Source organism: Zalophus californianus, chromosome 4, assembly GCF_009762305.2.
Source record: "Zalophus californianus isolate mZalCal1 chromosome 4, mZalCal1.pri.v2, whole genome shotgun sequence".
Taxonomy (NCBI): domain Eukaryota; kingdom Metazoa; phylum Chordata; class Mammalia; order Carnivora; family Otariidae; genus Zalophus; species Zalophus californianus.
The window spans coordinates 171,765,147-171,782,244 of NC_045598.1; the positions used below are offsets into that span (position 1 = coordinate 171,765,147).

At 34.4% G+C, this 17,098-nt stretch overlaps 1 protein-coding gene across 5 annotated transcripts in view; it reads left to right on the forward strand.

Annotated features, from left to right (window-relative positions):
- Positions 1 to 17,098, forward strand: part of LOC113935318 (MDM2 binding protein) — an 84,115-nt gene that overhangs the window by 5,080 nt on the left and 61,937 nt on the right. For 2 of the 5 annotated variants that reach the window (XM_027617130.2, XM_027617140.2), the window contains exons 3-10: positions 61 to 134; positions 230 to 378; positions 2,225 to 2,283; positions 4,577 to 4,721; positions 5,708 to 5,825; positions 8,364 to 8,498; positions 10,650 to 10,744; positions 11,548 to 11,620. In XM_027617130.2, the coding sequence (XP_027472931.1) occupies positions 61 to 134; positions 230 to 378; positions 2,225 to 2,283; positions 4,577 to 4,721; positions 5,708 to 5,825; positions 8,364 to 8,498; positions 10,650 to 10,744; positions 11,548 to 11,620 (848 nt within the window). Of the gene's footprint in view, positions 1 to 60; positions 135 to 229; positions 379 to 2,224; positions 2,284 to 4,576; positions 4,722 to 5,707; positions 5,826 to 8,363; positions 8,499 to 10,649; positions 10,745 to 11,547; positions 11,621 to 17,098 lie in introns of those variants that run through there. The other 3 variants (XM_027617158.2, XM_027617168.2, XM_027617150.2) reach the window with 3 other exon arrangements.

A 17,098-nucleotide genomic window follows, 5' to 3' on the forward strand; every position in this document is an offset into this window, starting at 1 on the left:
AACATCTGGTTATTTGTGGTGGTATGCCTTTCTTCTAATAAGCATGGTTTTATTTTCAAGCATGTTCAGTAGGCGGTATACCTGGTTCCAGGAAGTGGTTCTTTGCAGTGCAGGCAATATGTGGATTTTATCAGGTAACAGAAATAAAAAAATAGCCATTAGTAAATGTCTTTGTTAATATAAATAATTTCAGGAACCCATCATTTAATGCAGTCTTTTCATGTATTAGTTTTGCAGTTCTGACTGGGAAGAGATACATTTTGGTATGGAAAAAGATGAAATTGAGGATGTTCTTCAAACAAATATTGAAGAATGCTTGAGTGCCGAGTGTTTTGAGGAAGAAGATAGTAATAGCAGAGAATCATTATTCTTGGCTGAGTATGCTTATAATAGCTTACTTTCTATAATATCTTTCTATAATGTCTTTAAAATACTTAACATAGACAGTATTTTATCCACAAGAGTGAAGATTAAATGTTTTAGCAGCTATCAAAAGAGAATTTTAGTTAATTGAAATTGTCAATTCTTTATCTTGGCAGATAGGCAATTTGGGCCTTTTATTTGAATAAAACTATTTAAAATGGAAAAATGGGCATCTGAAAATGTTTAGTTTCTCAAGCTGAGAAAATTGAAGGAATCATAAAAAGTGATACTCTAATTAATGTCACTGTCCCTTTTTTTTTTAAGATTTTATTTATTCATTTGAAAGAGAGCAAGCACAAGCAGGGGGAGCAACAGACAGAGGGAGAGAGAGAGAAGCAGTTTCACCCAGCAGGAGCCCTACGCGGGGCTCTATCTCAGGACCCTGGGGTCATGACCTGAGTTGAAGGCAGACGCTTCACGACTGAGCCACCCAGACACCCCAATATGTCACTTTCTTAAAGATGAATTCTGCCTGATTATGAATTTTAAGAGCTTGACTAGAAACTTTATTTAAGATTAATAACTGGCATTCAAACTCAAACTCTAAAAGTATGATTTTCATTTTGCTATTTGAGGTTGAAATATATGATTTTGTCAATTTATGTATATCTTGAACACTTAGACACCTTTAAAATGCATAGGGTTTCTGAGGATTATATAGACCATTGGGTTCACTTTCAGGTTTTTTGAAGTGTGGTATAATATACAAGTTGGTACAAGTTGGCCCAGGTGATGTAAGTTGTGATTATTTTTTTCTTCATGAAATAGCCCTTACTCGTAATTAATATCTTTCATTTTAGTCTTCCACAGTATTTCATTACAAAATCCCACTTTTGTTTATTGTTGGAGTCACATATTACAATATTTCTATAAATTACTGGAGACTTTAAAAATTCTGTTTTCCTCTTTTCAAATTATATTTGTATGATTAATGAAAGGAGATCTTACAGAACTGAGCAAAGGTTATTGAACCAGGAGTCATTAGAGGTAGTTTCTAGTTACATGATCGTGGGCCAGTCACTCCATTTTTCTAATTCTTTATTTTCTTGTCCGCAAAGTGTTGAGATCCTTTCAGGTGATTTCTAAGCTGGCTGCCAGCCTTAGAGTTCTTATCATCCCATGTTTCCCACCATTACTAAAAGAGTGTACATGTAATTATTTCTAGTAAGTGACCTAATAATTATTTCCACAAGAGGGAGCTTGAAAACTATTTTTAACATAAGATGCCTTAGGTTTTCTAGACAATGGCAGGTTTGTAATAAAGGATTTAAGTAACTTTATATTATATAATAAACTTTTGAGAAAAAAAATCATCATTTGGATAAAAGAAAAGATTTTGAAGAATTGGAGGACATCATCATATTTTCCATACAGGGCTATAGTATGCCATTCAGAGAAAAGCAGTAGCCTTCTTTATTAAACCCTTAGCAATACTTACTTTTAGAGTTCAGCAAAATGTTTGGTCTACTGGTTATGATTTATGTTTAATATACTAGATATAATTTAGAGTTTTTCCCCCCTCTTTTGTTAGTATTGTTTGTTTTTGATGGTGTGGCTAAAAACTTGGACTCAGTGTTTGAATCTTAGCTTCTACACCTACTAGTTATGTGGCTGGAGCAAATTATTTAAAATAAGGATAATAATAATAGTAGTGCTCCATGGATTGTCATGAAGATCAAATAAGATAATGCATTTAACATACTTAATAGTGTCTGGCACATAGGCCCATTTAATTAATATTACCTATCATTATTATATGTAATGTGTGGGTGTGTTTTTCTAACTTACCCTTTTATTTTAGCCTATATGAAGAATCTGCAGAAAATTTGCATCAGCTGTCCGATAAACTTCCCGCTCCTGGTAATTATTTATGACTTTTCAATAATCTTTTTAAAGATTTTATTTATTTATTTGACAGAGAGAGACACAGTGAGAGAGGGAACACAAGCAGAGGGGGTGGGAGAGGGAGAAGCAGGCTTCCCGCGGAGCAGGGAGCCCGATGTGGGGCTCGATCCCAGGACCCTGGGATCATGACCTGAGCCGAAGGCAGACGCTTAATGACTGAGCCACCCAGGCGCCCCATGTTTTCAATAATTTATATCTTATCTTACACTTTCTATGAATGAGTGATGAATTCAGTCTTTATGCTAGTGTCCTCACTTCTAATTTCAGAATTCAAAATGAAAAAAAAAATTTTTAGAGGGAGGGAAAGGACAGAGGGAAAGGGAGAGAGAGAATCCTAAGCAGGCTCCCTGCCCAGTACGGAGCCCAATGTGGGGCTCCATCTCAGGACCCTGATATCATGACCTGAGCTGAACTCAGGAGTCAGATGCTCAACCGACTGAGCCACCCAGGCACTCTGAAAAATAATTTTTTAATTGAAGTTGATACAAAACACGCTTTAATAAAGTATATTACTGAGACATTACAGTTCTCTTAATTGTTTTTATTTAGTTAGACAGAAATTAGAACTTAGAAAATTAAATACCCATCTCAGTTTCCTTATGTAGTTATTACTGTGGAATGTTTCCACTACATACCATTGTTTTCCACAGTATGTTCTATAGAATACTAGTCCTATGAATACCTTTAGGGGAAAGAAGTTCTTTAACCTAGATCATTTGGATAACATTCTTATAAGGTGTGAGGCCACTATATACATTATCAGATAGAAAGTTATACAGTAAGGGCACCTGGGTGGCTCAGATGGTTAAGCATCTACCTCTGGTTCAGGTCATGATCCCAGGGTCCTGGGATCAAGCCCTGCAACTGGCTCCTGGCTCATTAGGGAAGCTGCTTCTCCCCCGCTCATGTTCTCTCTCTCTGTATCTCTGTGTCTCAAATGAATAAATAAAAATCTTTAAAAAAATAAAAAAAAGAAAGTTATACAGTAAAAGAACCCTTTATTCAGCATTTTGTTTTTAAAGATTTTATTTATTATTTGAAAGAGCATGAGAGAGGGTACAAGTGGTGGAGAGAGAGAAGCAGGCTCCCCACTGAGCGGGGAGCCCGATGCGTGGCTCGATCCCAGGACCCTGGGATCATGACCCAAGCCGAAGGCAGCACTTAACTGATTGAGCCACCCAGCATTTTTTTACAAAGCCTCCCCCTTTTTTTTACTATAATGGAAAGCATATTTTATGAAATACTGCATCATACTATTCTTAAAACTTTATTCTGTCTTAAATTTATCTTTGTGTCAAGTAGCTGGTGTCTAAAGTGGGGTACAATTTGGCATCTATAAATAATTTTGAAGAGTGTTCTTGAATATTGTCATCATTGAAAGTCATTTATTAAGTAGATATTTGTTGCATCTATTGTACCTCATGTACTAGGAGCTGAGTATATGATGATGAGTAAAGCATATGTGATTACCATGAAGGACATGATAGCTCATCATCTAATCCTTATATTCAAGATCCTATTTTAGTGTAAAGGTCCCACATGGAAAATAAACTGAATACATAGATAAATAAATATCAGTTTTTTAAATGAAAAGTGTCAAATTCAGAATATGCATTGAAACATACAGTTGCTGTTTTGGCAAATTAGAATGCTTTCATTATCAAATTTCTATTTTGTTTCTGTTTTATTTATATTATCTTGGTCCTTTGGTAAATTTATAATTTTATAAAAAGTGAAGTTTCATGCAGTTATACTTTTTTTCTTAGGAACTAATGATGTCAGTATAATTGAGTTTTCTGAGTGTTTTATTGTCCTATAAAAAGAAATAATTTATTTGAACATTACAATTTTATATTAATTCATTCCCTTTTGTATAAATTAAGTACAGAAAAATATACTGAAATTGCCCAGTTTTTTTTTTCCTCTGTTCAGTACAACAATAGCATTGATGATCCCAAGAGCAATATATATAATTAAGCACTGGTACATAATTGGCAAGTAATTATGATAGACTCCATTGTTTCCTGGTGTATGCTAACTATTTCAAGATAACATGGCTTTAAATCAATGATGAACATTTGGAAATTTTGAACTCCTAAAGATGTGTATTGTTTTGAAGAATTTCAGAAATTAAAGTTAAAATCCTTCTTTGTATTCTAAATAAATGTAAAATTCAATTTTTTAGGGTACATTTTGAGACATTTCTCATTTTCAGAAAAATTACGACAATGCCTTATTCTCTTTCTAGGTAGAGCAATGCTAGATATAATACTGTTGCCTTCTGACAAAGATCCTCCTAAATTGAAAGACTGTCTACCTACTGTGGGAGCACTAAAACATTTGAAGGAATGGTATTCAGCAAAGATTACTATAGCAGGAAATCATTGTGAAATGTAAGCTGTTTTGTTTGTATTTGTTCTCAGTGTTATCTGTTTTTACAATTAGCATGGTATCCTGTTTTTAATAGACTTATGATTTGAGGTTTTTTTTTTAATGTGACAAGATAGTTTTATGTCATACTGTTATTAGAGGTTTATCTATTGAGAAGAATCTAGATTTTTGTTTCATACTTTATATTCCTGATGTATTTGTTTTTCGTAAATATCAATGCTGTTTTATAACTATTATTGAGCATTAATTATCTAAACGCACTGTGTGCTTTTAAATAAGTATGTGTTGTTCATTGAGCACCACGATGAATATCATGGATACGCGGATACACGGGATTTGTTATGTCATATTTGTTTTTTTGTTTTATGTGCAATGTAGAAAAAGTATATATGGTTGTGTTTTATGGTATTTTAGTAAGGACCAGTTGTATCCTTAAAGAAGTATTCAACTGGATTTATTAACTTCATGATTTTCTTCATTTAACAAATGTTTATTGAGCACTGACTTTATGCCAAGCACAGCAATAGATGCTGATGAGTTAAGAAAGCAAGATTTGATCTTGTTCATTGAAATACAGGGAGAAATAGGAGTGCTAATAGTCATGAGCATCTGTGATAAGTGCTACTATGGAATTCCCTACAAAGCTGTATGAGAAAAATTTAGAAGATAAAGGACTGATATTAAGTCTGTGTATGTGTACCTATGTGTATATCTGACACATTTAAGCTAATAAGTAGTAGTAGGAAAATCTGTACCTTCATTTGTAGTATTAAGGGTAATTCCTCTTAACAGGGATATTGAGATTAAATGGACATGTAATAGTGACTCCCTCAGAGACTGACTTAAGGGATGTTCTATAATATTAGTAGATAAAAACAGCAATAGAAACTTTGCATTTTTGCCTGTTAGGATTATAGTTAACTATAACCATTAAATCTAAGGAAGATATAAAACCCTGTATTTAACCATCATAATCTTTTATTTATAGGAGTTGTCAGAAAATTGCAGAATACCTCTCTGCTAATGTTGTATCTTTAGAGGATCTCAAAAATGCTATTGACTCAAAGGAATTATGGAGGGGAAAGATTCAGATATGGGAAAGAAAGGTAAGTGGATTTCTCAGTTATTACAGTTTGCAAAGCAGGCTGTTCAGCTTTATTTACAGCACAGATAATTTAAATGAATTTGAATGAAAATGTACTTTATAAAGATGTTCTAGAATAGCACTATCTAAGAATTCTCTGCGATAATAGAAATGTTCCGCCTGTCCTAATACAGTAGCCACTGGCCTTATATTGCTACTGAGCACTTTATGTGTGATTACATATGTGATTATTTCAACCAAAAAATAGAATTTTTAACTTTATTTTAATTATATAGTCACTGTGGTTATCTTTTGGACACTGCAGCTCTAGAATCTAACAGTCTTTTAAAAATATAGAATTCAACATTAGTTGAGTTCATGTTGTTTATCCAAGATGCCTTATTTCATTGCATGTGTAAACTACTGGAAAGCTGCTTAGAACATCTTAACTATAATACCATTTTATTTATTTTTTTAAGATTTATTTATTTTTAGGGAGAGAGAGAGTGGGAGCAGGGGGTGGGACAGAGGGAGGAGAGAAATCTCAAGCAGACTCCTCACTGAGTGCAGAGCCCAATAGTGGGCTCAATCTTACAACCTTGAGATCATGACCTGAGCCCAAATCAAGAGTCAGATGCTTAACTGTCTGAGCCACCCAGGTGCCCTATAATACTACTTTAAATGATCGCTTCTCTCTACTAATCAGCTCTCTGATTTTGAACAATTTTTTTTAACCTCACAAGATCCCAGATTTTTCAACTACAAGATGAAAATATTGGATTAGTTCAACTTCTCTAATCTTAAATTTCTATGAGGCTCCAATTCTGTTTTGGCATCTTTTATGATGAATGAATATGTTTAGTGGCTTTTATAAGTTATGTGCATGTTAAAGTATCTAGTATTTTATATATTTTTGAATACAGGTAAAACTAAAACAATAAAGTTTCTTGGAATGCCTGACTGGCTCAGTTGGTTAAGCATCTGCCTTCAGCTCAGATCATGATCCTGGGGTCCTGGGATCAAGTCCCACATCGGGCTCCTTGCTCAGCGGGTAGCCTGCCTCTCCCTCTGCCTGCCGCTCCCCCTGCTTGTGCTCTCCCTCTCTCTCTCTGACAAATAAATACATAAAAGCTTAAAGAAAAATACCAAAAAACAATAAAGTTTCTTAATATTTGTTCAGGGTGGCATGGGAACATGAGTTGGGTCTTATATTTCTATAAAGATTTATTGCACTAATTACTAGATTTTTTTTTTTCCTTTTCAATTCACCCTTAACTGTGGCTTAATAAAACTTCTAATAAGACAATAAGAATTAATGTGATTGGGTCCTTCTTGCTGATTTACATGTTGCCTCATCCTTACCTTGGGAAAGTTCAGTCTGCAGGTAAACCTTCTCTGCAAGTGGTTTTAATGTGAACAAACCACAGAGCCAGCTTGAAGCCTGTAGGATAGAATTAGGTAGGAGAATTGTTTTTGTACACATTTTTTGAAACTGCATGTTTGCATACACACAAATAATGGCAGATTTCTTTTCATGTGATTCTTTGATTCTTTTAGTCTTTTATGAATAGGAAATTAAATGTTCATATCTCCACAAAATGAATTTAAAACTTGAAATCCCTTGTTTTGGTGGAGAATAGCTTTTAGCATAGAGGCATTATAGTGATTAAAGATATCGATTCTGGAGTTAAATTGTCTGCATTCAAATCCCTACTCTATTTCTTGCTAGTTTTGTGTGACACATTGGGTAATAGTTAGCCTTTTGGTGCCACAGTTATCTTCATCTGTAAGATAGGTGTCATAATAGCTCCTATCTCATAGATTTTTATGAAGGTGAAATTATGTAAAGCACAAAGTAACCACTCATTAAATGTTAGTATCATTGTTACCATTACTGTTAACACCCCTACTATTACTGCTTCTGCAGGAATTGATCTTTTTTTTTTTAATTTAAGATTATTTATTTATTTATTTATTTGAGAGAGAGAGAATGAGAGAGAGCATGAGAGGGAAGAGGGTCAGAGGGAGAAGGAGACTCCCCGCTGAGCAGGGAGCCCGACATGGGACTCGATCCCAGGACTCCGGGATCATGACCCGAGCCGAAGACAGTTGCTCAACCATCTGAGCCACCCAGGCGCCCAGGAATTGATCTTTTCATCAACAACTTATTTTGAAAGCAAACTATGTGTGGGGCTCTGTCCTAAGAATTTGTTTAAATAAGACAGACAAGCTCTGTTTTTGCAGAACTTGCAGACTGATAGGAAGCCAGATATTGAACAAGTATATGTAAAGGAAATTGTTTGGGTCTGTGGTTGCACAGAATGGGCTTAGTACATTCTTGTGGGCCGTTGTAGGGCCAAGGAGAGCTTTTCATGAAAAGATCCATATGTAAGTTAAAACAGGAAGGATGTGTACATAAATGGAAGAACCACATTTTAAGTTGAGGAATCAAAAATATATTTCCATGTGGTTTTCTTCTCAGCTTTTACATTGCAATAAGATGTATTGATCTTTGTAAGTTTATTCATGGTATTTCTGTGTTCTTTTGGTTTCTTTTCAGTTTGGATTTGAAATTAGTTTTCCTGAATTTTGTTTAAAGGGAGTCACACCTAAGAATTTTAGTACATCTAATTTAAATCCTTGCATTCTTGCCAAAAAGGTAATACCATCAAAGGATAAGAACATTTTACCAAAGGTAATCTATGTTTAATTCATTTTGCAATCATCCATTCATGCATATTTTTGTTCTTATAAGATATGTTTGAATCTTAAAATTAACTTTTCTAGTATATGTGCTTAAATGTGCTCACTGGCATAATTTTTACTATAATTATAATTAAGCGCTTAAATTATACTGTGTTATCAGCATTGAATCTTGGCAAAACTATCATTATTTATTTATTTATTTATTTATTTTATTTGAGAGAGAGAGAGAATGAGAGATAGAGAGCACGAGAGGGAAGAGGGTCAGAGGGAGAAGCAGACTCCCTGCTGAGCAGGGAGCCCGACATGGGACTCGATCCCGGGACTCCAGGATCATGACCTGAGCTGAAGGCAGTCCGTGGCTCATTATTTTGTTTTTAAAATGGAATGGTCCTAACTTTAGATCAGTAGAGGCCTGAAACTTCCTTTGGTGAGGACTTTGCTATGGGACCTTTCTGAGACTCGGTTTGGAGGGAATATGATACACTGGAAAGAGAACAGGCTTTGATGTTAGGTAGACCTGGGTTTGAAACCTGGCTCTGTCACCTATAAGGTGTTGTAACCTGGGTGGATTGATTAACTCATTTGTGAAATGAAGACAGTAACACACTTACTTTACAAAGTTATTATGAAGGTTAAATGAGGAAAGGGATTACAGTAACTGACATTTGCTTCATTCACAGTTTAAGAAGTATTACTTTGTGTCCCATATCTCCATAGGTTCATTCTTAAAATGCAAATAATTATGAAATATAGCAATTTAAAAGGGTTTAGTTAGTTGGCTTTTTTTTTACATTGGAAAAAATAAGAGGTATTTATATAGAAGCCCTTTAGAAATTCACTTTAAAAGACCCAATTCAAGAATGTGCAAAACAACAGTCATTGAAATTACAAGGATGTCAGATCAATGGGTAATATTTTCTGATCAAAGAGTAGTACAAAAAAAGGGCATATTTCTGATGTGAACACATTTCCCAATAGTTAAGTTGTTAATTGCTTACTTTAACTAACCTACCATGGCCATCATTCAAAGGAATATTACCTTATTTTTTTTTAAGATTTTATTTATTTATTTGAGATAGAGTGAGAGAGAGAGAGAGAGCACGAGCAGGGGGAGGAACGGCGGGCAGAGGGAGAAGCAGGCTCCCTGATGAGCAGGGAGCCCAATGCGGGACTCAGTCCCAGGACCCCGGGATCATGACCTGAGCCGAAGGCAGTCGCTTAACCGACTGAGCCACTCAGGTGCCCCAATATATTTTCTAAAGATTATAAGATTGATGACCTCAATGTCTCTTCTTTCATAGTACATCATTCAAGTATGGATAACATATTTAAGTTTTGCTGTTATGGACAGGAATCTTAGGGTACAATCTCTCTCTCTCTTTCTCTCTTGTGGGTGTATTTATGTGTACATATACACATAATTAAAGATGGTGAACTTACTCAGCTTTCTGCAAGTTTAAAACTTTGGGTAGTTGCCTCAAAATGTGTTTGCTTTTCTTTACCCTTCTTGTGAAGTATTGTAGCCTCAACTTCTAAAATATCTGTCCTCCTTCACTAGCTCACTGGTAGCTTAGTTTTAGACTCTGCCCAAAGAAATACTGCAATTTTATTTCTCTGAGTGGAGCTCTCTTTGTTATTTAGGACTCTTGGCTTCACTAGCTCTCTTAACTTCTTCAGCATTTCTTTCAAGGATTTTTTTTTTTTTTTTTTTTTAATCTCAGCACACCACTCAATCTAAGTTCATCCTGGAGAATCTTCTCTTTCTCTCAGTCTTGCAGACCCTCTAAGTTTGTTTCTTCAATATCCTAGCTTCTTGGGTCACATGTCTGTCTTGCAGAAAATAAACCAGAAAAGTTGAGAGCTCTTGTCTTCCTTTGCTTGCCTCTTTCCAGACTCATTTTCCCTCTGTTAAAACTCTTCAATTACTAAGAAATCTCTATGTCTGTCTCTGCTCTGAAAGGTAGAATTAAAATGGAAGAAATTCTTGTCTGCTATAGAGGATTTAATGTTTGGCTTGCATAATGTGTAAACACCTGCTTTTACAGATCCATTTTAAAGTTTTAAACTCTGATCACTAATTTGTTCACTTTTATTTTATTTATAGAATTTAAAGTATTACATAATCTTATTTCTTCCATAGGTTTTCCATTATTATGGCCCTGCTTTAGAATTTGTGCAGATGATAAAATTATCTGATCTACCCTCCTGCTATATGTCGGACATTGAATTTGAGTTGTATCCTTTTATTTATGTGTTCATTTTAGATTACATTTTCTGTGTCAGGTAGAATGTTTCCTCCACATTTAGATATTTGACCATGCTGGGGTTTCTTTCTTTAATAATATTCAGTATATTTTTCATTGCCATGGCTTTTAGAGAAGCTCTATAACTTTCAAAAGGAAAAAATCTTCCTTCAAGTACTATATGCTCCTAGAATAGGCAGAAGACTTCTGGTATTGCTACTCATTGCTAATGGGGTAGGGAGGATGGAGAAATGTTAGGAATATGTGGAGAAAAACTGAGTAATTTATATACTCCTGAAACGTGCAGATGTTTCTCTTGCCATCGGCAGGCTGGATATATAAGCACCAGTCCACTGTATCTTTTTATATACTTAAGTAAATACAAATGCTGTCTCATGTATCTGCAAATATTTGACATATTTTAGACTGTCTTTTAAGAAAAAGATTTTTAGAAGTGCTCCTAAGAACAGAACATTTTATATAAAAAGAAATTGTTGCCTGGATTTGGAACTCTAGCATGGTGTTCTTAAATTTTGTGTAGAAACTATAGTTTTTACAAATCTCTTTTTCTGATAGTTTATAGGGATGCTCTTCACAGAAGCACTTTTTTCTTGGTATATTTTCAGCATTAGAAAAATACTTTTCCTTAATGGAAGGAGCGATTGTGAATTCCTACAGTTAAAATTTTTAATAAATTAATCTAAGCACCTTGTGAATTAGAGGACCAAACTTGTTTTAGGGAGTAGTATTGTTTTACGGTTACCGTTCTATCATTTCTTTAACTCCTTAGTGCAGAGGGTTGACAAAAAACAATACCAAAGAGAATTCCATGTTGTTGTTGGAGCAGATTTCTTCTTTGCGCGGCAAGGTATAGGTTTTTTGTTTTGTTTTTAACTTAACATTTAAGGTTGGGTGAGAAAAGTGAATATAGTTTGTTAATCTGTTTTTGCGTAATAATTTTGCTTCTTTAATATAACAAAGTATTTGGGTCCTAATTGATATTAAGATACTTTGAACTTCCCATAGTAACACCAAAGTCCTCTGCAGACATGAAATGATATTAAGTTTTTGGAAGAGATTTTCAAAAATAAGCTTCATGACTGGTAATTTTGTTAGTTTTAAAATTTGAAAACACGTTAGATTATTGTTAACCTACTCCTTCAACATCTGATTTCAGTTATATGAGAAGATATTTGTACACTTGCATTATCTTTTTCATGGTAGGACAGGTGGGTGGAAATGAGAAAAACTTCTGAAGCCTCACGGTATTATCATTTGTAAGTTTTCAGTTTTTCTTTTTTTTTAAATTTTATTTATTTATTTGTCAGAGAGAGAGAGAGCACAAGCAGGGGCATGGCAGGGAGAGGGAGAAGCAGACTCCCCACTGAGCAAGGAGCCCAATGTGGGGTCTGTCCAAGGATCCTGGGATCATGACCTGAGCCAAAGGCAGACACTTAACTGACTGAGCCACCCAGGCATCCCTCAGTTTTTCTTTCTTAATTCTGGTGATGTTTATGAGATTAGTTGCTATTTCAATAGTTTTATATGTACATATATATATGTATGTATGTATATGTATGTATGTATATATTTAAGTCATCTATTTAAAGTCAAGTATAGTTTTTAAAGGGAAAAACTAAAAGTTTGCTTTTCTTTCTGGTTATTTACTGTGTTTCTATGAAAACAATTTTTAATGCACAGAATATTCATTTAACATTATTTTACTATTTTAACAACAAATAAACTATTTCAAACAGTTCTGTAGGGAGGAAAATGATTATTAAAATTATAGTTTCCCCCTGGCACTATAGTCAAATACTGGTTATAATTCCCTTAGAAAATTGATACAGTAATGGAAATAATGATTTTGGCCTTAAGATGCTGGACTATAGATAATTTAAAATTTTGACTCTCATGGTTAAGCATCTGAATTTTGATTTTGGCTCAGGTCATGATCTCAGGGTGGTATAATCAAGCACCATGTTGGGCTCCACTCTGGGTCATGGAACCTACTTAAGATTTTCTTCCCCTCTCCCTCTGCCCCTCCCCACCCTTGCATGTTCTCTCTCTGTGTGTCTCAAATAAATAAATCTTAAAAATTTGACTTTCATCCTCTTTTTCCATACAATTAAGTTTTTTAATAGTGTGCTTAAGTGTTTATTTGATGAAGTAGCCTTTGGAGGAACAGCCTGAAGTATAATATTAGCCTGTGTTTTCATCCTCTAAAGAATACCTAATGTGAAATTTAAAAAAATTATCTTTTCTTATTTATCCAACATGTATCTTATTATGTGCTAGACACTGTTTTAGATATTAGGGATCCAGTGATGGATTAGAGAGATGAAAACTATCCTCATGGAACTTACATTTTGGTGGGAAAAAGAGAAAATAATAAATATGAAGAGGGGAGCCTGGGTGGCTCAGTCAGTTAGGCAGCCGACTCTTGGTTTTAGCTCAGGTCATGATCTCAGGGTCATGAGATCCAGCCCCATTGGGGGTCTGCACTGAGTGTGGCGTCTGCTTAAGATTCTGTCTCCCTCTCCCGCATCCTTCACACTCTCTCTCTCCCCCTCCAAAAAAAGGAACTATGAAGAAAACAAGCAGACTGCAATAGAGTAATAAGGTGGACTTACTTTAACCGAATTAATAAGATCTTATATCTCTATAAAAATATGCACATAGAAATCTTGTAAAGTTGTATACTAAAAAGAAAAAGACAGAAAAAGGAAAGAAAAAACACAAAGAATTAAAAAAAACAAATCTATTCCTGCTTTAACCCAAGTAACTAAATAGTTCTCTGTGTAACCTTATCTAGTTCACCTAATTTTGGGGAGCCTCTTCATTCTAGGAAATGAGAATATCATTTATCATTAACCATTTCACCTATGTTTCAAATAGGGGAGGGGAGGAGTATGGTAGAAGAGAAAGTCTCAAGTAAGAGTGTATATACTTTAGAAAACTTAGATTTAAGTCCTAGTTCTACCACTTAATGGCTTATAGCTTTTTAAATTGTAAACTGTAAGTAATAATCCCTGTTTAACCTGTTGCGAAAGTTGCAATGAAAACCAACTGGAATATATTTTACAAACTGTGAAGTATGCTATAAACGATGGTTGGTAACTAATTTTAATGGCTTTGAAATTTATCTGGCCTGAATGATAGACATGCATATGTGAAATATTTTCCTGAAAGGTATAAAGCTCCAAATATCCTCTAGATATTTTGAAGATAAAATGAAATTTTTGGGAATTGCTTTTGTAGGTAATTTTTCAAGTCAAAATCAGATACATGCCTGTAATTTGTTTAATACAGGTATAAAATAATCGTTAATGCATCTCGTTATTGAAGACAGGCAATACTAATATTAGAAGCAAACTAAACGATATTTATATCGTATTTTCAGTTGTTTTGTTTTAAATTTGGTATATTAGATTGTCATTTTTATTGCTTCTTAGACAACGACTATAAAACACAGTATTCTTGGGGTGCCTGGGTGGCTCATTGGTTGAGCGTCCAACTCTTGATTTTGGTCAGGTCATGATCTCAGGGTCATGAGATCGAGTCCTGCATTGGTTGGGTTCTGTGCTCAGCACAGAGTCTGCTTAGGCTTCTCTTTTTCCCTTTTCCTCTGCATCCTGCCCCTGCTTGTGTGCTTCTCCCCCCCTCTAAAATAAATAAAATCTTTAAAAAATATTAGAGTATTCTTTATCAGTAAGGGACAAATAAATGATGGAATTTTTTATAGATGTTCCTACTTTAATGCAGCAAAAGGGATGATTTTTGGAAACATAATTCAGCTAACACATCTCTGAATGTAAAGCACTGTATTTTCCTTTTATACTAGGTCATAATTAGTTTTTTACATTTTTGAAAAAAGTAGTTTTGATTTGCATGCTCATTCTTTGAAGTAATTCTAATGCTTTATAACTTGATTTTCATTTATTTATTCAGCAGTTTTGTGTGAGGGCCTGGGGCAAAGACTGCCTGCTGTGTACCAGGGGCTTGTTTCAGATACTGGAGAGAATAAAATAGACAAGGTCCCTCCTTAGGAAGCTTTCATAGTACTTAAATTTTAGTGATTTATATGATCTTAAGTCAACTTCTGACTTTAAAAAAACAAATTTGATCAGCCCCAGAATAAAAATAAAAACCTTTTATAGTGAAGCTTATTTTATTAGATTAGTAAAAAATAAGAAGATTGTTAAGGAATCATGATATCTACTAATTGTATGACCAGGAAATATTTTTTATTTTGTTTTATTTATTTTTAAAAAAAATTTTTGAGAGAGAGCAGCAGGGGTGGGGGTGGTAGTAGTAGGAGGGGCAGAGGGAGAGGGAGAGAGAGATTCTTAAGCAGGCTCTACACCCAGCATGGAGCTTGATACAGGGCTCGATCACACAATCCTAAGATCATGACCTGAGCCGAAATCAAGAGTCGGATACTTAACCAACCGAGCCACCCAAGCACCCCAGGAAATATTTTTTTTTCAAAATTGTATTTATTTTTTTGACAGAGAGAGACATAGCGAGAGAGGGAACACAAGCAGAGGGAGTGGGAGAGGGAGAAGCAGGCTTCCTGACGAGAAGGGAGCCTGATGCGGGGCTCGATCCCAGGACCCTGGGATCATGACCTGAGCCGAAGGCAGACGCTTAATAACTGAGCCACCCAGGTGCCCCCCAGGAAATATTTTTTTAAGAAGAGAATTTGCACGGTTAGAAATGTGATTCCCTTAGTGCCCGCTTGTTCAGGTGGTGCCTACTGAAAAGAACAAATCAAAGTTTTGAAACGGTATTTGGTTTTTAAATTCTGGAGATAGTATGATAATCTAGAAGCACCATCCTCAAGTCTCAGAGTGTATCTAATGATTAGTGCATGAGTGAGAATGAGTTATCAGAATCCAAGTTTGTTATGAACACAGTATAAACAATTGACATAAATGTATTTTGTAGGAAATTATAGCTTATGGGATTTTGAAATGTTTATTTTCATATTTGTAGCAAATGTTTATTCAAAAATAAGTTGTCTCAGACATTTGGCTACTTCTTTGCCTGGGTAGGACATACTTATAATACCAGGCTTTAAGTTGTGCATTGAACTGCATTTAGCATCTCTAATTTGTTAAGCTTTAACTATAGTAATTACATAATTAAGTTATAACTGGGCCCTGATCTAGCATACTCACAGCTTTGTCTAACCTTTGGGCAAAATACTTTTGTTACGAATTTTGTGCTACATAGTCTTATTTATGCAAGTATGAAGAACTAGGATTTAGTGTTTCAAAGTTAAATAAAGATCTTTTTATATTTAATGATTATTGCTAATATTTTTTATTTTTAGTGTCTAATACTTAATTATGTGAAATACATTTGACTTAGGATTAAAAAAAGGCATGGCTGTAGTAACAAAAATAAACATTTAATTTTCCCTTTTTTTTGCTCCTAATATACTTATTTGTATATCTAAGAATATATAAAATAATAAATATCAGTAAAACTAATACATTAAAGTATTGACTTAGTATCATATATGTCACGAGACTCATCCATCTACAAGTGACAATTAAAAGTGATTTTTCTGTTCCATTGATCTATGTGTCTGTTTTTGTGCCAGTGCCATACTGTCTTGATGATTACAGCTTTGTAATAGAGCTTGAAGTCTGGAATTGTGATGACACCAGCTTTGCTTTTCTTTTTCAACATTCCTCTGGCTATTCGGGGTCTTTTCTGGTTCCATACAAATTTTAGGATTATTTGTTCCATTTCTTTGAAAAAAAGTTGATGGTATTTGATTAACAACATAATAAAATAAAATTTAAAAAAAGTGATTTTTCATTAGATTTGAGATCTATAAGATATCTTACTTAAATTTCCCCAGAGTTAAAAAAAATATTATTTATTGGTATTTGCTGGTTGTTATAGCTTATATTTCTAAAATAACAAGCAAAGTGTAGCTTTCAGAGTGCAGTTTGTTTTATTCAGTACCTAATCAAATTGAGATTTTGCCTAAATATCATATGCTGGCTTTGGGAAAACAAATATTTAATAAACATCTGTATGCCCAGCCCTGGGAAGGCAAAGATGAATAAGCTGAGTTTTCTCACAAATCAGTCAGAAGCTGCTGTGTGTTTTCTGGCATATGATTCATGGTTTCTTTGCAGTTTATACCTTTTTAGGATTAAATCTCTGATTTCTAGGAATAGAAGTTTTAAAATTACCTGCAGATGTATTGTAATTTTGAAACCAGAACAATCCATCCAGACAAAAGGTTATAAAATTATGGCTAAGTATGACAAAATCTTTTGATGATGGCATTCCCAGCCTCTCACTGGTTTGCAGATATACAAAG